At 42.6% G+C, this 25595-nt stretch overlaps 2 protein-coding genes across 4 annotated transcripts in view; both read right to left on the reverse strand.

Moving 5' to 3' along the window:
- The window catches only part of DCPS (decapping enzyme, scavenger), an 81076-nt gene extending 68831 nt beyond the window's left edge, over positions 1 to 12245 (reverse strand). The window contains exons 1-2 of one of the 2 annotated variants that reach the window (XM_058194864.1): positions 11841 to 12245; positions 6719 to 6887 (exon numbers count right to left, since the gene is read on the reverse strand). In XM_058194864.1, the coding sequence (XP_058050847.1) occupies positions 6719 to 6887; positions 11841 to 12014 (343 nt within the window). In that variant the 5' untranslated portion in view covers positions 12015 to 12245. The remainder of the gene's footprint in view (positions 1 to 6718; positions 6888 to 11840) is intronic. The other variant, XM_058194862.1, reaches the window with a different exon arrangement.
- A 392-nt stretch (positions 12246 to 12637) lies between these two features.
- Positions 12638 to 22383, reverse strand: TIRAP (TIR domain containing adaptor protein). Of its 2 annotated transcripts, none has more exons than XM_058194731.1 (4): positions 22001 to 22383; positions 20152 to 20284; positions 16720 to 17313; positions 12638 to 15630 (listed from the first exon to the last, which is right to left on the reverse strand). In XM_058194731.1, the coding sequence occupies exons 2-4, from the start codon at positions 20162 to 20164 to the stop codon at positions 15590 to 15592; spliced, it is 648 nt and encodes a 215-aa protein (XP_058050714.1). In that variant the 5' UTR covers positions 20165 to 20284; positions 22001 to 22383; the 3' UTR covers positions 12638 to 15589. The 2 variants fall into 2 exon arrangements, with proteins under 2 accessions (XP_058050714.1, XP_058050713.1); XM_058194730.1 differs by having other exon boundaries at positions 20152 to 20287; positions 22001 to 22381.
- Between the last annotated feature and the right edge of the window lie 3212 nt (positions 22384 to 25595).

Genomic DNA, 25595 nt, shown 5'->3' on the forward strand with positions numbered 1-25595 from the left:
ATTAACTCAAGGTGTCATCTGACCCTTTTCCAACTGGCAGGAGGATTTCTCTGAGATAATCCCACCCCACTCCACACCTAATAAAGCTTAGCGATGCAAAAAAGCCTTTTAACTGAATGCAGAAACCAAATCTGCAGCTGTAGATATGCAAAGCGCCACCAGCGGCATATGGTTCCTGCGTTAAAGAGATGCCATAACTCAAGCCTACTTGAAACGCAAGAACACGTATAAGCAGCTATTTATTTCTTTACACCATCACCCAATAAACCATTTATCAGTCTGTAAAGAGTAACAAGAAAGAGTCATCAAAGCCCTCTGCTACTCAAAGAACTTTCACTGAATATAAACACAGAAGGCCCTTTTATTCTAAGGCCGGTATTAGACCTACAAAGCATGTTATCTCCTCTTAATCCAATGGGAAATTCACAAAAAAAACCAAAAAACCGTTCAGATGTTATCATGTCTCATTTTCAAATAGGACTTCTGGTTGGGCATGCATTAGTCCACATTATGGAAGTAACTCCGGAATTGTTCAAGGTTTGGGAACATGTGCACATGTGTGTATTTGCATTTATTTTTTTTATATATTTTTTTATTTACATTTATATCCCGCCCTTCTCCGAAGACTCAGGACGACTTACAGTGTGTAAGGCAATAGTCTCATTCTATTTGTATATTTACAAAGTCAACTTATTGCCCCCCCAACAATCTGGGTCCTCATTTTACCTACCTTATAAAGGATGGAAGGCTGAGTCAACCTTGGACCTGGTGGGACTAGAACCTGCAGTAATTGCAGGCAGCTGTGTTTTAATAACAGGCTTCTTACAGCCTGAGCCACACCGCAGCCTGAGCCACACCGCGACATTTGTGTTTGTATGTGTGTTTAGGACTGAGTATAGGAAATCTACACAAGATCTGAATCCCCCCACCCCCCCCCGCTTCACACCCATCTGCAACTTACATACAGGCAGTGTTCGACTTACAAATATTCTGTTGCTACGCGAAACATTTGTTAAGTGAATTTTGTCCCATTTTACGACCTTTCTTGCCACAGTTATTAAGTGATATTGCTGCAATCGTTAAGTTAGCGACACAGCTGTTAAGGGAATCTGGCTTCCTCATTGACTTTGCTTATAAGAAGTTCACAAAAGTTGATTTCGTGGCCCTGGGACTCTGGAACCGTCATAAATATGAGTCAGTTACCAAGCACCCGAATTTTGATCACATTATTATTATTATTATTATTATTATTATTATTATTATTATTATTATTATTATTATTATTATTATTATTATTTATTAGATTTCTAGACCGCCCTTCTCCCGAAGGACTCAGGGCAGTGTACAGCCAAGATAAAACATAAACCATATACAATTAAAAATGAATTAAGAAACTTATTATACAGATGGCCGAGAAATTAAAATATTTAAAAATCTAAAAACCCCAATTTAAAACATAAATAGAATTTAAAATTTAAAAATCTAGACAATTTAAAAAGAAAAGCCTTAAGCCAGCCCCGCGCAAATGAACAGATGTGTTTTCAATTCGCGGCGAAAGGTCCGAAGGTCAGGTATTTGGCGTAAACCAGGGGGAAGTTCGTTCCAGAGGGTAGGAGCCCCCACAGAGAAGGCCCTTCTCCTGGGGGCCGCCAGCCGACATTGTTTGGCGGACGGCACCCTGAGAAGTCCCTCTCTGTGTGAGCGTACAGTCGGTGGGAGGCATGGGGTAACAGCAGGCGGTCCCGTAAGTATGAAAATGGGGGATGCTGAAAAGTCTGAAAAATGGTCATAAGTCATTTTCAGTGCCATTATAACTTTGAACGGTCACTAAATGAACTGCTGTAAATCAAGGATTACCTGCATATCCACATACCCCTATTAAAATTCTTATATCCACCTTCCTCAATTCACACACAACACACCTTCAAGAACGTGTCCTCATGACCATCCATGCTCCTCATCCTCTTAATTCAGAGGTGCATGCATTTATACATATACAAATGCACAGACTGAACCCTCGGTGCCATTACTCTCCTCATGTTTTAGCAGCCGGGGAGGGGCGTGTGAGAATGGTTAGAGAGTGGAAGGCTAATTATATGCTTTGGGTCCTTCTGATCCCCTTGGACTGATTGTTGGGGTGTTGCACTGAAAAAGGAAGCCGGCATTGAAGTCATGGGTCAATGGCTCCAAACTTTCATCTTCCTGGTTTGTAATGACTCTACTTCAAAGCAACCAAAGAAACCAAAAGAAAAGAAAAACATCAGGGGCCTGCTCCAAGTATATTGTTTGATATTTTTTCCCAGCTCAGCTGTGTCATGGTAATCCCAGATCTGGGCAAAAAATCTGGTCTCTGCTGGATCAGATTAACAATCTATTAAGTGGAGCCAACATCATCCTATTTTATTCACCATACAGATGAAACTTAAAACCCTCTGCTCATCACCCTCTGCAGACAGGTTGATGGTTTGATATTCTGCGGTTGATTTTAACAGAATAACAGAGTTGGAAGGGACCTTGAAGGCCTTCTAGTCCAACCGCCTGCTCAAGCAGGAGACCTAAACCATTTCAGACAAATGGCTATCCAGTCCCTTTTTAAAAGCCTCCAATGATGGAGCAACCCAAACTTCTGAAGGCAAGCTGTTCCACTGGTTTCTCACTGTCAGGAAATGTCTCCTTATTTTTAGGTTGTGTCTCTCTTCGGCTAGTTTCCCACCAATGCTTCTTGTCTTGCTTGTCTCGTCTGGTGTTTTGGAAAATACCTGGAGCTTCATTTACAATCATCTCTCTATATTATCATCAGAACCATTTTCATCTAGTGGCTAAGGCATCAGGCTAGAAACTGGGAGACTGAGAGTTCAAGTCCCACCTTAGCTATGAAAGCCAGTTGGTGTGACTTTGGGCTAGTCACTCTCAGGCTAACCCACCTTATAGGGTTGTTATTGTTGTGGGGAAATGTGTTGGATACATTCACTGCCTTGAGTTATTTGTAAAAATCATTTTAAAAAGACAGGATACAAATCAGTTAGTAAAAATTCATAATTCCCAATGAAGTCTTAAGGTGCAGGACACAGACAGTTAAGGATGCTATTCAATACCTTGAATATACCTTGATGAACGTATCTTTTCTTTTATGTACACTGAGAGCATATGCACCAAGACAAATTCCTTGTGTGTCCAATCACACTTGGCCAATAAAATTCTATTCTATTCTATTCTAATAGGAAACTTACTTGGCCTCCTCACACTGCCACAGGTAGGAGGTCGAGATGTACAATCCAACCTTTTAAGGAACCACAAAACAAGATGCGTGGACTTCACTATTACTTGCTGAAGCCATAATATGCATTGTTTAGGATTGCAGCCAGAATGGGAAAGGGATGGTGAATATTATCAATAACAAACCCAACTTACGAAGTTTCTTTGTCGTGCTTTATTGCTTAACATACTTTGCAGGCCGAACTGTAATCTATGGGCAGTCCTTGATTTAGGACTGCTCACTCTGTGACCATTCAGAATTAAGATGAACCGATTAGGCTTTACTTACGATTTGGATTTGAAGTTCGAACAGTCAAGTCCCCTGCAGTCACATGACTGAACTTGGGGCACTTGGCAACCAGGCTGTATTTATGGTTGTATGCAGTGTTCAGTGGTCATGTGACTGCATTATAGAACAGTTTTGCCAAAAAAACAACAACAACCCAACAGCAGTTACTTCTGGTTTTCAGTAAATTCGCTCCCACAATGAACCACTGAGCTGCTTAACAGCCCTGGTGTTCACTTAACAACTGGACCGCTGCTTTACGACTGCCGCATTCACTTAACGATCACTGCAAAACAGGTCGTAAAACCGAGTCCGTCACATGGTCAACCCCATTTTACAACCATCATAACCCTATGACCAGCTCCATTATGGTCATAACGTCGAGGACTACCTATATGTAGTTCAACCTAGCACGTCTGAACTAAGCGACTAAGTAAAATTGTACTTTAGATTTTTATCTCCGTCTATTGATTCTGATACAGGGACACGGTGGCTCAGGGGCTAGGACGTTGAGCTTGTAGATCGAAAGGTGGGCAGCTCAGCGGTTCGAATCCCTAGTGCTGCCATGTAATGGGGTGAGCTCCCGTTACTTGTCCCAGCTTCTGCCAACCTAGCAGTTTCGAAAGCACCTAAAAATGCAAGTAGAAAAAATAGGGACCACCTTTGGTGGGAAGGTAACAGTGTTCTGTGCGCCTTTGGCGTTTAGTCATGCCGGCCACATGATCACGGAGATGTCTTCGGACAGTGCTGGCTCTTCGGCTTTGAAACGGAGATGAGCACCGCCCCCTAGAGTCGCAACGACTAGCACGTATGTGCGAGGGGAACCTTTACCTTTACTGATTCTGTAGATATTGTTTTACATTAATGATTTAGGTTCTGAACAAATAGAGATTGCCCCTTAGAATCTAAATCAGACTGATACTCAGGATTTAGAGTAAAACACATGGCAAGGGGTATAACATCACACCAGCTTGTCATTCAGTTGCAACATAATACGGTTACTTTTTAAAGTTCAAAGTTATCCAAGAGAGCCACCTTGTGGAAATCACATCTTCCTTGTAGTCCAAGAAAAATATCACAAGTGCAAATATTCTCCTACATTGTGAGCTCCTGGGGAGAGCAGGTAAATGCCACCCTTTTCTTCTGATGATTTAAAAACGGCACAAAAAATCTGTATTATGTTCTTGCCCCGATTTAGGGTTCATCGGCCACAAGGACAGGAAACTTCACTCAAGACAACGACCATGACATAGAAAAGCTTCCCCCACTCTGTTAAACATTACACCATGCAAAAGACCTAGGTAAGACAAAGCAAGGTTGCCTGTTTGAATGATTCCATCCTGAAGGAAAAACCTTGAAAACCTAGAAGGCCCTCAACCCACGACACAAAACTTCACCTTGCATGTTTTGTACAAATAATGATTTTAAAAAATTGATAGGGTGAAAAGTGCTATTCGGTATCTTGGAGATGAACTCTGTCGCAGGCATGGCAAACTCTAGCAGGACAGAGAAATTTGACATATGCTGGAAGACACCAGAACAGAATGTGCAAGGGATACAAGGGAGGTATGATTTGATATAATTCTCGCCAGAGTTGAGTGGAAAGCATCCATTGACTCTGGACTTGAATTTGAATCATGCAACTCTAAAACTACATTTCTCCCCTGTTGCCCTTACAGAACAAGAAACTAGGGAAATGTTCTGACCTAGGCTTCCTTAGAAAACATGAAGCAAAATCTTAGTCCCAGTAAAACCCCTTTTATTAACATGACTGTGAATTCAGTTCATTCACAGTCAACAAGGCTTTGGCAAACAGTCTTTCTATGGAATGCTTATCAACCCCCACTTGGAACGCTGCCAGATAACCAATTTCCAAATGCAGAGCAAGGCCAAACTTGGCACGGAGTCTATTAGAGTCATGAACAGAACTTTCCAATCTTGAAAGGAGATGAACTAATTGCTTCCTGCAAAAGCCCACATCCCATTTGTTCCTCTTTTGTCCTATGGGAGGGGCCAATCATCTGCAAGGTATGGCCTTACTCACAGGTCTACCATGCTTTCTTAATTGTTCTTGTCTTCTGATAGCTCTGTGCATGCACACACTGGGAACGGGCTCCAGCTGTTCCTCTGTCTCGCTGCTGTCTAACTCCCTCTCTGTCTCCGATGCAGAGCCCTCGTCCGAGCTTTCTCCAGTACCCAAGAGTGGCCCAAGTTCCTCTCCAACCTCGTCACTGTCCGATTCTGCTGCCAGTTCTGCTGGTCACTGGCAGGGCACAACAGGAAGGGCCTTTTTGAGACACTTGTCATGCTCTCATACCTGCTGTAGTTCAGCTACTGTTTATCTGCCCGTTTCCCTGGCTGTTTCCCCTGTCTCCCAAGATACAAACCTTGGGATACAAATAAGTCATGATTCCCAATTTTTTTTTAAATTTTGCATTTATATCCCGCCCTTCTCCGAAGACTCAGGGCGGCTTACACTGTGTAAAGCAATAGTCTTCATCCTATTTGTATATTTATATACAAAGTCAACTTATTGCCCCCAACAATCTGGGTCCTCATTTTACCTACCTTATAAAGGATGGAAGGCTGAGTCAACCTTGGGCCTGGTGGGACTAGAACCTGCAGTAATTGCAGGCAGCTGTTGTTAATAACAGACTGCATTAGCAGTCTGAGCCACAGAGGCCCCTTGAGGTCTTAAGATGCATGACGCAAACACCTATCTAAGGAAACTTATTTGACCTCCTCACATTGCGAGTGGCAGGATGTACAATCCAATCCTTTGAGGAACCACAAAACAAGATGCATGGACTTCACTAGAGACTATTACTTGCTGAAGCCATAATGTTCATTGAGGACATTTAGGTAATTTAGGTAAATTAGAGCCACAATGAGAAATAGGTGGCGAACGTAGAAGTAACAAACACAACTTATGTTGTTTCTTTGGCATGCTTTATTGCTTGATATACTTTGCAGGCCCAATTGCAGTCTATGGGTAGTCCTTAATTTATAACCGGTCATTTAGCGACCAGTCAAAGTTATGATGGACCATCGTAAGAGCATTTCTACAACCATTACAGAAAGGTTCTGAAAGACACTAAAAGGGTCAGATGGGTCAGATATGGCTTATGGGACAGCTTCCCACGGATATCAACCAAGCTTCCTTTGATGGCTACTCACCATTTAATTCTGGAGGAAGGAAGAGATGGTAAGTGCTATAGATGTCATTGGACATCTGGAGCTGAAGTCCAGTGTGCTTCTTTAGGAGTTCAGTGATGTTCTCTTCCTTGAAGGGGATCTTCTCAAGGATCACAACAGCATCTGTCTTATCCCCAGAAGCACTATTCACCTAAAGAAATAAGAACATAAATAGTTCTCTGCTACACCAAAATCACTCCCTGATGCCAGCAACGAACAACAGATGTGCTTGGAAGCACACAAGCAAGATGCAAAAAAACAAGGTTTTCACGGGTATAGATATGTAGGTCTTGGCATATTCGGGTCTTTTCCCGTGTAAGGTTGAGAGTATCTTGGTGACGTTTCGACGAGATCTCACTCATCATCTTCAGGCTGGTGCTTTCAGCATCGTGCTTGTGCGAGCAAAGCGTGGTCGGAGCTGCCGTCTGTCTATAAATCGAAACATCGGCAGCCAGTTCTGATCAGCACATTGAATAGCTGGCTGCAAATATGTATGTGTGTATGTGTATGTATGTGTGTATGTATATGCAGATATGTATGTACCCTGTTTCCTCGAAAATAAGACATCCCCATAATAAGCCTAATCAGGCTTTCGAGCGTATGCATTAAAATAAGCCTCCCCCAAAAAATAAGCCCTCCCCGAAAATATTTAAACGCAGAGCTGGAAATCAGGTAAGATGGCAAGAGGAGCCCCATCTTACTCCACGTGCCCAAAAATAATAAGACCTCCCCAACATAAGGCCAAGCGCTTATTTCGGGGTTCAAAAAATATATAAGACAAGGTCTTATTTTCGGGGAAACACAATATGTATGTACAGTACATGTATGAAGAAAGTATCACAAGTATAACGAGAGGTCTGGTTATAATTTATTCCAGTATCTCTTACTTTTTGAATCATTACCATCCATGATCATGAATAGTTGATCTTTAAGCCACAAGCTTAAAAAATGGAATCGAAAACCAGGAATGAACTAAAGCATTTTTATTTCGATACATTGGTATGGATAATCACATATGGAACACAGACCTCAAGCATCTTTTGAGCTAGTCATCAGTCAAGCTTGAATGTGAACCCTAAAACCTTGAATGTGAACACACTGGTCTGCGTAGATGTAAATTGACAAACCATGTACAAGTAATGAAATATGTAAACTAAACATTTATCAAACATACTAGCTTACAAGTATCAGGGAGCTACCAAGATTGACAGAACATTTAGATATTAAGGGGAGAGGAGAAGAAACTCAGGGTAATAAGATACAGGAGGAGGATTTGGATCTGCACAAGGCACTAATAAGAATTTACTGTACTTTATCATAGCCAGTCACCTGGTAAGATGATTAGTGTAGAAAAAATGTATGCCATGATTAACCTTGTGATACACTGAACTTGGATGAGGAATGGTGGTACAATTCATCTGTATCTACTGTACTAAATCTGACCTTGGCTGTTCCACCAGGAAGCATATTACCTGCTTTTGGTGGTGCTTTGTAACTCTCGTTTATCGATCTTTCCTCCTCTAATAGCTTTACTCACCCTCACTTTGAATTTCACCTTGAATCTAATCCACCTTCCTTTTTTAAAAAAATCACTCCTTTAAAATTTAGTCTTTTTAAAAAAATGATAAAGATGCAAGCAATTTCCTGACACTTCACTGCATACCTTGGTCATCTCTGGGTGGATTTACAGAGGACAATAAAAGTATTAATCCAGCTGTATCCCCTGCACTCCGGAGAATCTAACTTTGAAACACAATATAGTTGTAAATGGCGAATTAAAAGAGTACTTGCAATTTTCCGGTTCTTATAGGCCCTGAGTGACAAGTCCATCCATCTTATTTACAGCATTCAAGTTAACTGCTAGTTTGCAATTCAATTTCGCTCTAAACACTAAACATGAAAAACTGATCTCCTGGCCAAAAGCAATAGATATGCTAATAAGAAAAATAATCTAAATCTGGAGATACGTAGGTAATGCTTTAGTTAGGTGAAATAATAGCAATCTGGGCACTCGGCTACACAATTTCATTCAACTGCATGACCGCTCTACTCCCTGTTTATTTCTCACTGTCAAACTTGTAGACTAGGTCTCCTCTAGGACATCTCCATTGCTAAACCCCACTGTATTTTATTTGCTTTTGGCTCAGCACACAATCCACTGTAGTTTCTTAAGCTTTATTCAACAAACAATCTTTGTATAGGTTACTGTGTGATATAAACCGATGTATTCGCCTACGGCAGTGATGGCTAAGCTTTTCTAGACTGAGTTCTAAAGTGCACGCATCTGCGTGCAAATGCACACGCCTGAACCCCCAAAATGCAATGTGCACATGGCACACATGCATGTGCAGGAGCCCTGCATGCGCCCCACGCATGCATGGCAGACACCCAATGACCAGTGGAAGGCATGTGTGCATGCATGGCGGAGCTGATCTGGGGCGATGGCTCACGTGCCCACAGAGAGGGAGCTGTATGCCACCTGTGGCATGAGTGGATAGGTTTGCCATCACGGTCCTAGGGATTGAACAATAACTTTAGAAACAGTAAAGAATTTATTCCCAGGTCATTATCAGTGGGTTCTTCCCAATATATAGCCTGGATACTCTGGAATATATTTTGTCAAAACATATCTCTGCTTTGTAGTTGGAATCTGAATAGCACAAAGGCTTGGAAGTGGGGGGTGGGTGGGTGGGCAGCGAAGAAAGAAAACATAGGTAAATAAATGATGCTAACCCATCAGCTGAGGTTAGAGTACAAAATATTTTCTTTCTTTCCACATGTTACAGGAAATGGCAGCCTCTAAGTGACTTGGCTGATCTCGAAAAAGCTCAACAGGGTCAGATCTGACCAGTGCTTGCATGGAAGACCACAAAAAATCCCTTCAGATCATATGCTAGATTGGAACGCTTAAAAAAACACCAGAAGGTTGTAATAGTAATGCATTTCTGTATCATTGCCAAGAAAATGGAACTACCATGTCCATATCATTACCAGAAGATGAGCTTGAGGGAGTTTTTCCTATAAATAGCCCAAATTCTTCCCCATCTTTGCCTGGTACCTCTTGATCTCTTCCATCTTTACTCATTGGCAGTGTTTCCCAAACAAGCCAGAATGGGGAATTCTGGAAGATGAAGTTTCTTTTGCACTAGTATTAATCTTCTCATTGTTCCCATCACCCATCTCCTTCCACTTATGACTGTATGACTGTAACTTTGTTGCTTGTATCCTTACGATTTATTTTGATATTGTTTCCTGATTGTTTGTTTGTACCCTATGACTATCATTAAGTGTTGTACCTTAGAATTCTTGATGAATGTATCTTTTCTTTTATGTACACTGAGAGCAGATGCACTAAGACAAATTCCTTGTGTGTCCAATCACACCTGGCCAATAAAAAAATCCATCCCATCCCATCCCATTCTATTCCTTGAATTGTCAAGTTTAAGATCCTTGAGTGTAGACACAGGTTGCCAAAAAAAGCCCCACTGCGGCTGAAACATTGCTCCAATGCTTCTTTTGTGCCTCTTTTACGCTGCATATTTCTGAGTTGTGCATATATATTATAAATTATATCATATCATATATATCATATTATATATTCTTATGAATACGACGAATCAATTAAAATATAAAATATATAAATCATTTGTATATTTTTGATAAATTAAAACCATATGCAGAAAGCCCAAAGATCAGACATTTGTGGGCACTATTCACCAGGAGTCTGTTCTGAACTAGACACAAGAACAGTTTTTCCCCCGAAGGCCATCACTCTGCTAAACAAATAATTCCCTCAACACTGTCAAACTATTTACTAAATCTGCATTACTATTAATCTTCTCATCATTCCCATCACCAATCTCTTTCCACTTATGACTGTATGACTGTAACTTTGTTGCTGGCAATCCTTATGCTTTATATTGATATATTGACCATCAATTGTGTTGTGTAAATGTTGTACCTTGATGAAGGTATCTTTTCTTTTATGTACACTGAGAGCATATGCACCAAGACAGATTCCTTGTGTGTCCAATCACACTTGGCCAATAAAAAATTCTATTCTATTCTATTCTAAAAAAAAGTCTATGCACATTTTCAATTTTCAAGAGGCCGTGGTGGCTCAGGCTGTAAGATAGCCTGTTATTAAAACACAGCAGCCTGCAATTACTGCAGGCTCGAATCCCACCAGGCCCAAGGTTGACTCAGCCTTCCATCCTTTATAAGGTAGGTAAAATGAGAACCAAGATTGTTGGGGGGGCAATAAGTTGACTTTGTAAATATACAAATAGAATGAGACTATTGCCTTACACACTGTAAGCCGCCCTGAGTCTTCGGAGAAGGGCGGGATATAAATGTAAATAAAAAAAAATAAAAAAAAAATTTGTGCAGTCTTCCCACATCAGCCCAATTTGGGAGAAGAAATACCTCCCGCTGTTTCTTTCACACTCCTCAGCAAACAAATGGGGAATCCTCAAAAATTGAGGAAATGCAAAAAAAACAAAACAAAAAAAACCCCACACACTCCGCCACTGCACTCAGTGAAAGAGGCCAGCGCCCTTCCCTTCCCTTCCTTTCCCCCCTCTTCTCCAACTGTCTTCATTCATTATCCTCATTTCTCCAATCCATCTTTCTGCAGCCACAGCAATCAATTCCATCCCTTTCCCTTAAGACAGGGGTCTCCAACCTTGGCAACTTTAAGACTTGTGGACTTCAACTCCCAGAATTCAGCAAAGCTGGCTGAGGAACTCTGGGAGTTGAAGTCCACAAGTCTTAAAGTTGTCAAGTTTGGAGACCCCCCTGCCCTAAGAAGAGAGGCTTTGGACCACAAATCCCATCACCCCCTCCGCGTCTGCTACACGGCCTGTGAATGAGGGGGGTGATGGGAATTGTAGTTCTGACACGCCTTGCAGCAGGCGCGACCGCTGCAAGGAAGGACATGTGCGCGATGACGTCACCCGCTCCCCCGCCCGTCATCGCTATGCAAATCGTGACGTTCCCTTCTCAAGGGGCGGAGAGTGAGACTCCGCCGACTTGCCCCGCCCCTCTTCTCTTATTGGCCGCCACCTAACAATTCCAAATGCCCGAGAACCAATAATTCCCCTACCCGCCCGTGGAGGAAGATCGTCTTCTCCCGCGCAGATTCCCTCAGCACTTTCATCACAGAGAGATCGGCCAAAGGGAAGTTGCCGGAGGCCGGCCCTTCATTTGGGGACGCGGCGGATCCGTTCGCTCCCTCTTTCTCCTCACGTTTTCTCTTCAGAGCGGGAGACTCGGCCATCTCTGTGGGATAAAGCTGGCGCGCAGGCGCATCTGGATTAGCGCCAAGTGCGCGCCAGTGACGTGTCGGCGACTCCCTCTACCGGCCGGAGGACCCTATTACTTAGGAACTGTTAATAGAGAAGCTCTCCAAGGACTCTTGCGCCTGCGTACACTCGCGAATCTTAGACTGAATATAGACTCAGGAAATTTAGAGTAGTCGCGCAATAGTTTTGGACTACGACTTCTTGGTTCCTTCAAGTTACTGCGTAGGCCTCTGTAGTAGATCAGGGGTCTCCAACCTTGGCAACTTTAAGACTTGTGGACTACAACTCCCAGAGTTCCTCAGCCAGCTTTGCTGGCTGAGGAATTCTGGGAGTTGAAGTCCACAAGTCTTAAAGTTGCCAAGGTTGGAGACCCCAGTACTAGATGACACGCCAAAGCAGAGAAATAATGAAAATTAGCATGGTTATGCACTAGCTTCTATATAGAGAGATTTTCAAAACTGTTCCACCCATCTTTCTATAAAAAAGGATATTAAATTAGTTCATGGACACATAACAGACATTTAAAAAGGAGTTCTACAAGAAACATGGCGTATTTCTCAAAAGGAGATACCTAAATAAAAAGGCGATAGAAAAAAAATCAATCCAGCCTCTCTTTGCAGAGAGTTCCAAAATTTATTGAAGCAGCAAAGATCCTTTTCATCTTATAATCATATGGTTTCTACTGGCCATTTGTCCTCTGATACAAAAAAACGAATTTATGCCAAGTTGTATGGGCCATTCTAAGTCGTAACCAGTGGTGGGATTCAGCCAGTTCGCACCACTTCGGGAGAACTGGTTATTAATTTTCTGAGCCGTTTGGTGAACTGGTTGTTGGAAGAAATCATTAAGGCAGAGAACCGGTTATTAAATTATTTGAATCCCACCACTGGTCATAACTAGTATTCCAAACATTGCAGGTAAACCCAACTACATTCCAAATGCAATTCAGCATTCTGATTTACATCATGGGAAATGCACCCGCAATTTAGAATGAAATCTCAGATGTTCCTTTCATTTCAAATTACACAAATCATTCCTAGAAGGATCATTGGCTAACATTATATTTTCAGTGACAGTTCAAGGTAATACTAACCCTGGAAGATACAGGATTAAATTAAACTCCCACCGTATAAACACAGACTGGATTTTTTAAAATCAGAGGTTAGTTCATCTTTGTTGAAAAAGCTACATAGTTAGCAGGCTTTGCAGAGAACCAAAAAAGGCCCGATTCACACCCCTAAACCAAAACTAACCAGTATTTCAGTTTAGCACAATATGCAAATTCAGCCACCTACATTTTCCGTAAATCGTACAAATGTGAAAACAAAACCTCACAGCACCCTTGTCAATCAACAGGCGGTTCACTGGAGTGTAAATGGTAGGATCTGAATTTTTTCAAATTAATAATTGTGTACTGCCAAGAAATGTAAAGCCAACCTTGGCTACAAACTCAGGGCAGTATTATGCTGGGTTTTTTTTTAAACATGGTTAATACTGCCATTTTATTAAAGCTATAATACAGGAAATCCTCAACTTACGACCACAATTGAGCTCAAAATTTATACTGCTAAGCGAGACGTTTGCTAACTGAATTTTGTCCCATTTTACAACCTATCTGGCCACAGTTAAGTGAATCACTGCAGTTGTTAAATCAGTAACACAGTTCTTAAGTGAATCTGGTTTCCCCATTGACTTTGTCAGAAAGCCGCAAAAGGTGATAACATGACTCCAGGATGCTGCAACCGTCATAAATACAAACCAGTTGCCAACTGTCTGTACTCTGATCATGGGGATGCTGCTAGGGTCATGTGAAAAATGGTTGTAACTCCCTTTTTTTCAGTGATGTTGTAACTGTGAACAGTCCCTAAATGAACGGCTGTAAGTCAAGGATTACCTGTATTTAGATATAATTGTCACTGTGTATGGGACACGGTGGCTCAGGGGCTAAGACACCTGAGCTTGTCGATCGAAAGGTTGGCAGTTCGGCAGTTCGAATCCCTAGTGCTGCCGTGTAACAGGGTAAGCTCCCGTTACTTGTCCCAGCTTCTGCCAACCTAGCAGTTTCGAAAGCACGTAAAAATGCAAGTAGAAAAATAGGGACCACCTTTGGTGGGAAAGTAACAGCGTTCCGTGCGCCTTTGGCGTTCAGTCATGCCGGCCACATGACCACGGAGACGTCTTCGGACAGCGCTGGTTCTTCGGCTTTCAAATGGAGATGAGCACCGCCCCCTAGAGTCGGCAACGACTAGCACGTATGTGCGAGGGGAACCTTTACCTTTACCTTTAGATATAATTCGGACACCTATGTATAAAGTCCCAGATGTTGCAGAAACCTTCTTTGTAGCCTTCAGCCACCCAATACAATGATGCTCACAGGTCTAGAATTCATTGTGCCTGATGCTCAGGAAGAACTTTATAGAATCACAATTTGGATTGCTAAGCAGGGTGGTTATTAAGTGAGTCACAGCCAATTTTATAACCTTTTTTTTTTTTTTTTGGCCAGGGTTAAGCAAATCACTGCAGTTGTTAACTGAATCATAAAGTCATTAAGCAAATGCAGCTCCCCCCCACCCCCCCATAATTTTGCTTGTTGGTAGCCTGCTAAGAAGGTCACACATGGCGATTACATGATCTTGGGATGCTACAATCCTTTGTAAATACATGCCAAATTTTGCTTATGTGACCTATAATCATCATCGTAAGCATGACCATGAGGATGCTACAATGGTCATAAGTGCAAAGACCGGTCATAAGTCCCTTTTTCAGTGCAGTTGTAACTTTGAACAGTCGCTAAACAAATGGTTGTAAGTTGAGGACTATGAAGAAGCTAGCAGCAGATTTGGAGGAACCCAATATAAAAAAAAGGGGGGGGAGGGGGAGTAGGGAGACTATGGGTGGAAGGAAACTGGAACCCAGTTGAATGTGACTAAAAGAACAAAGCCGCATTGTACTGACCAACTGTTAGGACTGCAGAGAAACGCCAAACAAGATGGAAAGGAAAGGAAATGGGACATTACAGAGAAGGACATGACTGGCTGACCTATGAACACAACCACTTGCATCTTCTTGTTACACATTAGTGTTCTACTGTCCACCAAATCTCATCAGAATCGTTAGTATAATGACGGAATTTAGCTCTGTAAAACGGTTCCTCAGTTCCGGGAAAGTAAAAATTAAGAAACTCAAAAACGGTCCCGCCTTGACCTTAATCTTGTTGTGTCCTTAAAAGGGGGCATTTTGGAAGGATTTTAACTGTCTTCCATAATAGTTGCATTCCTGGGATCCCTGCAGTCTTTATTTCTTGACCGGGTCTATTTCCAGGCGGAAACAGGATGATTAAAGCATCACTCATCTCCAAAATAAAGCTAATCAGTCAAGTGCGGAGAGTTAAATCTCAGCATCAAATGGAATCTGTCTTCAAATCAAGTCAACCGCAGTGAGAGAGGATAACTTCACCATAAAGGCTTCTTCTCCAAATTCCATATACCGAAAGCCTTTCTTTTTACCTTCCTGTAACCAAGAATCTTTTTTTTTTCATCCAAAAGTGCAGTTAGTCTTTGCTTCTTGTGTTTTGACAAAAGTCCAGGAGATCTAAAGGAAAAAAGAAAGCCATCAGGAGAATATTAAATCCAATGAAGAGGCTCACTAATCATAAGCCACGGTTCCTTCAGCTGCTATTTTATTTAATAAATTACAACTGAGTTTGAACAATTTGCTTAGCCAAAACCAGTCTTGTTTTTATGCAAGATGCGAACCCATCAGTGGTGGTATTCAGTTGGTTCGCACCGGTTCGCACAAACCAGTAGTAATAAAAGTTACAGGTTTGGGCAAACCTGTATTTTTGACAATCAGCTGTGCCGCATGATTTATATTCACTAGGAAATCCTGCTTTCTAGCGAATCTAATTCATGTTGCACCGCTGTTCTACTTACCTTCTTAAGCCTCCTTTTTCCACACTGTGCGGTAGCACCTGTGGTGCGCATGGGCATGTGGCATGCGTTTGGCGCATAGTGTGCATGTGCGCAGGCATGCATTTGGTGCGGATTGTGCAAGCGCATGCAGTGAACCGGTGGCAAACCTCGGAGGATTTTACCACTGGAACCCATCTTCCAGGGGTGAAATTCTCCTGGTTCTGACTAGATCTCGCGCTCCGGTAGCGATCGTGGCCAGTGGTTCGGCGATCCAGTAGCAATCGCTGAACCACCAGCACCACCCACCACCCGGGTGTCATTACTTCCTGGTTGTAACCAGGAAGTAATGTGCTTTTTACTTTCTGCGCATGCGCAAGTTTTGCACATGCACAGGTCTGTGTGTGCATGTGACACGCATGCACTTGCAAGCGAAGCAAGCATGCACGTGGCGTGTGGACATCTGAGCCGGTAAGGAAGGTAAGTTGATTTCACCCCTGCCATCTTCCCAATCCCTTGGTGACTGGCAGCATCTCTCTAACTTTCAGGTTTCCCAAACAGGTCAAACTGTCCCATTACATGCTCCAAATTTGCTTATTGATTAAAGCAGAGTTGTAAGCTGAGGAGTACCTCTATCTTGAAGGTGATTGCTACTTTTTTTCAATTTCCATGCGTGCCTGTGCACCTTCACAGGTTCTCATGTGGCCCCTGTGGAAAAATGAATTGCCCACCCCTGTTCTTAAGACACCCCACAATCTAGTTTCTCACTTACAACGCAGTATCGTCTCTTTGATCTGTCGGAAACTGTTCTCTTGGAGCACCACGCTGATGTAGTAAATACATCGGAGTTCCCTGGGGTAGTCGGTGCGGTCTATATCCTTCAGCACAGGGATGGTACGCCCGTTGGCCATGGGCGCCTCGGTCAAGGCGTGGTGCATCTGGTAGCAACACCAAGGATCCTTAAGAAAGTTGGGTGTGATCAACAGCACCCAACAGTGGCTGTTCTGGACGGCGTTGCACAGCTCCGTCACAACAGCCCCACCTGGAACAGAGTCCCGCAGCTGAAGAAAGCAACGGAAACGTTCGGGCTGCTTCTCCAAGTAGGCCACCAGCTCTTCCACAAACTCAAGGTCCCCCTCACTGTGGCAAATGCAGACATCGTATAACTTGCTCCATCGGGCACTATCGGAATGGCTTACAATCCGGGCAATGGAGTACCCCAGTTTGGGGCTGCTGGTCAAGCTACGAGGAAGTGAACTTGGACTTTTCTGCACGGGAGGAGAAGGTGAGGAAAGAGAACACCCAGGGGTACCATTTGAGGCATCCGGCCTCTTCCTGGGTTTCTGCAACAACGTCTTGAACCAGCCTGCACAAATCAGAAATAGGCGGGTTTTGAGGAAGTTAGCTCCTGAAGCTTTAACCCAGGAGTGTCAAACTCAAGGCCCGGGGGCCGGATCCGGCCTGCAGGGTGTTTAGATCTGGCCCAGGGACCACCCTGGAAACAGCGAAGGACCGGCCCGTGGTGCTTCTTCCAGCGAAAAAAGGCAGCCCTCCAGAACTCTGTTTTCACTGGCAGAGAGTCGCAGAAGACTGTTGCAGGCAAAACGGAGCTCAGGAACCCGTTTTCACTGGCAGAGTGCTTGGGCCACCACAGGCGCCCCTGGCACAAGTGACGTTGAGCTAGCCACGCCACACCCACCCCGGCCCCCAAGAAGTCAAACTCAACCCCTCAATGAAATTGAGTTTGACACCCCTGCTTTAACCAAAGGCACCATCTTTTTTTTTTTTACAAATTTTTTTTTTGTACAAAACGATCTTTATAAAAGAAACTTATGAAAATATGAAACTGACAAGCTAAAAATGCAAACTAAGAAGGAAAAGAAAAAAAAAGCTACATGTATTTTATTCTTATCAATAGTCACCGGTTCAACAATGAATTCACTACTGTAACACAAACAGTATAAGGTATCATTGAAAGTTATGAAAGAATCTCTACTGTACAGGTAGACCTCAACTTACAATCATTCGACAATTGTGATTCTTCGGAACAGGGTTTAATCAGAAACATATATCTGGTTAATTATCGGGTATCTATCTGCACTGAGTTCCACTTATTGTAATTTAGCATATTTCCAATATTTCCTTAATTTCATTATGCTTCACTAAACTAACATGAAACAAAGGATGAATCCTCCTCAAGGTTTTTGGTAATTCCAATTGTACTGTAACAGGGTTACAAAACTGCAGAAAAAATAATTGCTACCAACCTGCCTTCCATTGAGGACCTGTATACTGCACAAATCAAGAAGAGGGCCGTGAAAATAATTACAGATTCCTCACATCCAGGACATAAACTGTTTCAACTCCTACCCTCAAAACGACGCTATAGAGCACTGCACACCAGAGCAACTAGACACAAGAACAGTTTTTTCCCGAAGGCCATCACTTTGCTAAACAAATAATTCCCTCAACACTGTCAAACTATTTACTAAATCTGCACTACTATTAATCTTCTCATCGTTCCTGTCATCAATCTCTTTCCACTTATGACTGTATGACTGTAACTTTGTTGCTGGCAATCCTTATAATTTATATTGATATATTGATCATCATTTGTGTTGTAAATGTTGTACCTTAATGAAGGTATCTTTTCCTTTATGTACACTGAGAGCATATGCACCAAGACAAATTCCTTGTGTGTCCAATCACACTTGGCCAATAAAAAATTCTATTCTATTCTATTCTATTCTATTCTATTCTATTCTATTCTATTCTATTCTATTCTATTCTATTCTTTTATGTACACTGAGAGCATATGCACCAAGACCAATTCCTTGTGTGTCCTAATCACACTTGGCCAATAAAAAATTCTATTCTATTCTATTCTATTCACTATGTGTACAATAGGGAAAGGACCCACATATTTAGGTCCAGGTTTTTTTAACTTTTGGGTAGTTTGTAGGTACTTGGTGGATAGGAATACCTTATCCCCGACTTTGCAATCTCTAGTTCTTTTCTTATCAGCTTGTTTCTTATGCACGCGGTGTGCTTCATCTAGGGCAGGGATCTGCAAACTTGGCTCTTTTAAGACTTGCGGACTTTAACTCCCAGAGTTCCTCATCCAGCTTTGCTGGCTGAGGAACTCTGGGAGTTGAAGTCCAAAAGTCTTAAAAGAGCCAAGTTTGCAGATCCCTGATCTACGGCCTTACGTGTTACCGACCAGGTACTCCTAGCTGTTCGATCCAATCAGCTAATGAAGTACAGCAGACTGACATGGTTGGTCTCTCAATGCAGGTAGTTCTCAACTTACAACAGTTCTCAATTTCATTTAGTGACCGCTCAAAGTTACAACGGTGCCGAAAAAGGGACTTAGGACCATTTTTCACACTTATGACTGTTGCAGCAACCTCGTGGTCACGTGATCAAAATTCAGCCGCTTGGCAACTGACTCATACTTATGACGGTTGCCGTGTCCCGGGGTCACGTGATCCCCTTTTCCGACCTTCTGACAAGCACAAGTCAATGGGGAAGCCGTATTCACTTAACAACCGTGTCGCTAACTGACCAACTGTACTGATTCACTTAACAACCGTGACAAAAAAAGGTCATAAAATGGGGCAAAACTCACTTACCAAATGTCTCACTTTGCAACAGGAATGTTGGGCTCAACTGTGGTTGTAAGTTGAGGACTACCTGTATTGTTTTCCTGAACCGTTCCTCTGCTCCTTTCATGATCAAAGTCATCATTTTAAAGTTTATATATTGCTCAATAATTGCTCAGCTATTTCGCTCTGATATTTTCTAGAACAGGGGTCTCCAACTTTGGCAACTTTAAGACTTGTGGACTTCAACTCCCAGAGTTCCTCAGCCAGCAAAGCAAAGCTGGCTGAGGAATTCTGGGAGTTGAAGTCCACAAGTCTTAAAGATGCCAAGGTTGGAGACCCCTGTTCTAGATAAACCGAGATGCCAAAACAAATCCCACTCTTCCACAAAAGAGTCAGTGGCCGAACATTGTTAAGTTGCAGCTCAAGACATCTTGAAAGTTGGTCAGTAGCACAACGCTGGTCGAGTTTCTTTTATTAGTGGAACAAAAAAAACGTGGCTGCTTTCACACATTCCTGCAATGGAGTATGTGAAAGGAGGACTTGGGGTGAAGAAGTGCGGGAAGAAAACTGAACGCACAGGCACACCGACACTTCCTTACCTGCCATATCCATCAGCAAGCCTCAGCTGCGAATGATCCACGTCTGGAGGAGACTGCTAGGGCTGTGCTGGTCACACATCACAACGGAACCCAGCTCGGCTCCGCTCTACTTTTTGCCCCTGGGTCCTTTCATCTACTTTGAATTTGAACAGGAAAGAGGATTGTCACATTTGACAGATTCCAGGAGTTAACAGAAGCCGTTCAGAAGTGAATATATTAAGAGGTGGGTTTCAGCAGGTTCTGACCAGTTTTGGAGAACCGGTAGCGGAAATTTTGAGTAGTTCGGAGAACAGGTAATAAAAATTCTGACTGGCCCCTCCTCACTCTATTCTCTGCCTCCCAAGTCCCAGCTGATCAGGAGGAAATGGGAATTTTGCAGTAACCTTCCCCTGGATTGGGGAGGGAATGGAGATTTTACAGTATCCTTCTGCTGGAGTGGGGTGGGAATGGAGATTTTATAGCAGGGGTCTCCAACCTTGGCAACTTTAAGCTTAGAGGACTTCAACTCCCAGAATTGCCCAGCCAAGCTTAAAGTTGCCAAGGTTGGAGACACCTATTTTATAGTATCCTTCCCCTGGAGTGGGATGGGAATGGAGATTTTACAATATCTTTCCCCTGCCACGCCCACCAAGCCATGCCACGCCCACCAAGCCACTCCCACAGAACTGATAGTAAAAACTTTTGAAACCCACCACTGGAATATATTCTGTAAAGAGAGGCAGAGACACTCAAAAACAATAGTTCAAAAGCTGTTTTTTCTCGCATTAAAGAACAAATGGAGGAGGGGAGGATGAAAATGGAAGAGTTTGCAGAAATGGCTTAAACCGACTTGGTTCGATTTAGGGACCAAACCGTAAGTAGTGGTTTGTTGGTCTTCCCCCAATAAAAGATTGAAAACTTTTTAGTATTTTTTTTTCTCAATAAAAGATTGAAAACTTTTTAGTATTTTTTTTTCTCAATAAAAGATTGAAAACTTTTTAGTATTTTTTTTTCTCAATAAAAGATTGAAAACTTTGTTTGGACCTTTTTGCTAAAAATGGGACAAAAATGAAGCATCTCTCGATTCAAAAGACTCAATATGAGAAAGGAACTTATAGAATATAAGTTCGACAAGACCCGAGTTTAACTCATAGAATCTATTGCAATGTCCTTCCTGTTGAAGACTACTTCAGCTTCAATCGCAACAATACACGAGCACACAACAGATTTAAGCTTAATGTGAACCGCTCCAATCTTGATTGCAGAAAATATGACTTCTTGTCGTTAATGCTTGGAACACACTACCAGACTCTGTGGTCTCTTCTCAAAATCCCCAAAGCTTTAACCAAAAATTATCTACTATTGACCTCTCTCCATTCCTAAGAGGTCTATAAGGGGCGTGCATAAAAGCACAAACGTGCCTACCGTTCCTGTCCTACCGTTTCCTTTCGTTATATCCAATTAATATAGTTATTACATACTTATGCTTATATATATGCTTATATATTATATAGTTACTTTCATGCTTATGCTTATATATACTGTTGTGACAACATAAGTAAATAAAATAAATAAAAATAAAATATCGTTCCAAAAGGGGGGGAAGGCAAAGTTTTTAAAAGTTTGCAACTTCGAAGATCGGAAGCCGCTGCCGTTTCGTTTTCCCTTTCTAGCTCCTTCTGCTTTCCTTTTCTATCCTTTTCAATGCATCGTTTGATTAGATAAACTTTCAACTCAAAAAACAAACAAATTTTTTTTTAAAAAAAAAGGCTTTCCGGAACCAGGGAAATCCGAAAGGCGAGCCAGGCGCGGTGCGCGAAGCAAACCTCGGACCGGCGCTACCCAAGGCTCCTCGGGCACCTTCACCCACCTGCTCCCCGGGCGCCAGGACAAACCCGCTGGAGCCCGCTTTCCTTTCTTCCGCGAGGCGAAGACCCGAGCGGGAAGGCGGCCGAGCCATCCCCGGCCCTCCGAAAGAAACCGAGCCGCTCGCCAACTTCCCCCTTAGCTTCTCCTACGAGGGCGCGCCGCCTCCTCTCCTCTCCACGCCCAACGCGCATCCAGAGCTGCGCGAGGGATTCCGGGTGGATGGGGGGCAGGTTCTCGCCCAGCCAGCCCTGCCTGCCCGCCTGCCAGCCAGCCGGGGACCCTCCCACCCGTCCGCCCTTCAACGGTTCCCGCAGTCGCTGCTCTTTCACCCCCCCTTCGCCTTCCCTTGGGCGATCCTCTGCAAAGAAGTCGTATTTTCGATTGCAGAAAATATGACTTCAGTAACAGAGTGGTCAATGCCTGGAATGCACTACCTGACTCTGTGGTTTCTTCCCCAAACCCCCTGTTTGGAACCCTCACCACATCTCTGACATCAATACAATTGAACGGGTCCAGAAATATTTTACAAGAAGAGTTCTCCATTCCTCTGAAAACAATAAAATACCCTATCCCACCAGACTTGAAATCCTGGGTTTAGAAAATTTAGAACTCTGCCACCTTCGACATGACCTGAGTTTAACTCACAGAATCATCTATTGTAATGTCCTTCCTGTTAAAGACTACTTCAGCTTTAATTGCAATAATACAAGAGCAACCAATAGATTTAAACTTAATGTTAACCGCTTTAATCTAGATTGCAGAAAATATGACTTCTGTAACAGAATCATCAGTGCTTGGAATACTTTACCTGACTCTGTGGTCTCTTCCCATAATCCTAAAAGTTTTATCCAAAAACTTTCTACTATTGACCTCACCCCATTCCTAAGAGGACCATAAGGGGCATGCATAAGAGCACAAACATGCCTACCGTTCCTGTCCTATTGTTCTTTTTTTCTTCCTATATATATGCTTATACCTCCTTATATTTACTCATATATGTGTTTATATACTATATAATCTTTTGTATGATACCTACATATATTGTTGTGACAAAATAAAAAATAAAAAATAAATAAAAAATAAATAAATAAAAAATAAAAAACTTTAACCTTAGACTGTCTACTGTAGACCTCACCCCATTCCTAAGAGGTCTGTAAGGGGCCTGCATAAGTGCACCTGTGCGCCTACCGTCCCTGTCCTAATTTTCCTTTTTTGCTTACTCTTTTCATGTATCCAAATTATGTTTATACTTTCACCTGTTATCTTATATACGATTGGCAAATAAAATAAATAAATAAAATAAAATAAAAAAAGAAAGAAAGAACCTGCCAGCCAGGGACCCTCCCACCTTTCCGCCCTTCGGCGGTTCCCGCAGTCGCTGCTCTTTCACCCGCCTTCGCTTGGGCGATCCTCTGCAAAGAAGTCATATTTTCGATTGCAGAAAATATGACTTCAATAACAGAGTGGTCAATGCCTGGAATGCACTACCTGACTCTGTGGTTTCTTCCCCAAACCCCCAAAACTTTAAGCTTAAACTGTCTAACTGTTGACCTCATCCCATTCCTAACAGGTCTGTAAGGGATGTGCATTAATGCACCTGTGCGCCTACCGTCCCTCTCCTAATTTTCCTTTTTTGCTTACTCTTTTCATGTATCCAAATTATGTTTATACTTTCACCCGTTATCTTATATACGATTGGCAAATAAATAAAATAAAATAAAAAAAGAAAGAAAGAACCTGCCAGCCAGGGACCCTCCCACCTTTCCGCCCTTCGGCGGTTCCCGTAGTCGCTGCTCTTTCACCCGCCTTCGCTTGGGCGATCCTCTGCAAAGAAGTCATATTTTCGGATTGCAGAAAATATGACTTCAGCAACAGAGCTGGTCAATGCCTGGAATGCACTACCTGACTCTGTGGTTTCTTCCCCAAACCCCCAAAACTTTAAGCTTAAATTGTCTACTGTTGACCTCACCCCATTCCTAACAGATCTGTAAGGGATGTGCATTAATGCACCTGCGCCTACCATCCCTGTCCTAATTTTCCTTTTTTGCTTACTCTTTTCATGTATCCAAATTATGTTTATACTTTCACCTGTTATCTTATATACGATTGGCAAATAAAATAAATAAATAAAATAAAATAAAAAAAGAAAGAACCTGCCAGCCAGGGACCCTCCCACCTTTCCGCCCTTCGGCGGTTCCCGCAGTCGCTGCTCTTTCACCCGCCTTCGCTTGGGCGATCCTCTGCAAAGAAGTCATATTTTCGATTGCAGAAAATATGACTTCAGTAACAGAGTGGTCAATGCCTGGAATGCACTACCTGACTCTGTGGTTTCTTCCCCAAACCCCCAAAACTTTAAGCTTAAACTGTCTAATTGTTGACCTCATCCCATTCCTAACAGATCTGTAAGGGATGTGCATTAATGCACCTGTGCGCCTACCGTCCCTGTCCTAATTTTCCTTTTTTGCTTACTCTTTTCATGTATCCAAATTATGTTTATACTTTCACCTGTTATCTTATATACGATTGACAAATAAAATAAATAAAATAAATAAAATAAAAAAAATAAAGAACCTGCCAGCCAGGGACCTTCCCACCTTTCCGCCCTTCGGCGGTTCCCGCAGTCGCTGCTCTTTCATCCCCCTTCGCCTTCGCTTGGGCGATCCTCTGCAAAGAAATCATATTTTCGATTGCAGAAAATATGACTTCAGCAACAGAGCTGGTCAATGCCTGGAATGCACTACCTGACTCTGTGGTTTCTTCCCCAAACCCCCAAAACTTTAAGCTTAAATTGTCTACTGTTGACCTCACCCCATTCCTAACAGGTCTGTAAGGGGCATGCATAAGTGCGCCTGCATGCCTACAGTCCCTGTCCTAATATTCCTTTTTACTCTTAGTCTTTTCATATATTCAAATTATGTTTATACTTTCACCTGTTATATATGATTGACAAATAAAATAAATAAATAAAATTATAAAATAAAGGACCTGCCAGCTGGGGACCCTCCCACCCTTCAGCGGTTCCTGCAGTTGTTGCCCTTTCACCCTCCTTCACCTTCGCTTGGGAAAATATGCAGAAAATGTGACTTCAGCAACAGTGGTGAATACCTGGAATGCACTATCTGACTCTGTAGTTTCTTCCCCAAGCTCCCAAAACTTTAATCTTTAATCTAAGACTGTCTACTGTTAACCTCACCCCATTCCTAAGAGGTCTGTAAGGGGCGTGCATAAGTGCACCTGCATGCCTACCGTTCCTTTTTACTTACTCTTTTCATGTATCCAAATCATGCTTATACTTTTACCTGTTATCTTATATATGATTGACAAAAGAAAGAAAGAAAGAAAAGAAAGAACCCGGCAATCACCTCCCGCCTTAGCGCAACGCCTGTCTTCCTTGAACCGCGGAGAGGTTTTCCCCGAGCCTCCCGAGTTTCTAAGAGTCGCGCACTTGGCTTCAAGAGGGATTGGTTCAGTCGGGGTTGCTGGGTGGCTAGGTTCGGGCTGCCCGCTTTGGATACCCGGGTTTGGCTCTGCAACCCAACAAGGCAGACACAGACTTAAAACTGTAAAACTTTTTAATAATAATAAAAAAAAGACAG

This window comes from Ahaetulla prasina, chromosome 9, assembly GCF_028640845.1.
Source record: "Ahaetulla prasina isolate Xishuangbanna chromosome 9, ASM2864084v1, whole genome shotgun sequence".
In the NCBI taxonomy this organism is placed as follows: Eukaryota; Metazoa; Chordata; class Lepidosauria; order Squamata; family Colubridae; genus Ahaetulla; species Ahaetulla prasina.

Excerpts from the sequence above, each read along its gene's own strand:
- TIRAP (XM_058194731.1), bottom strand. Across the intron at positions 15,631-16,719 it reads CAAAGAGACGATACTGCGTT|ATCTCCTGGACTTTTGTCAA; the intron begins GTAAGTGAGAAA and ends TTTTTCCTTTAG.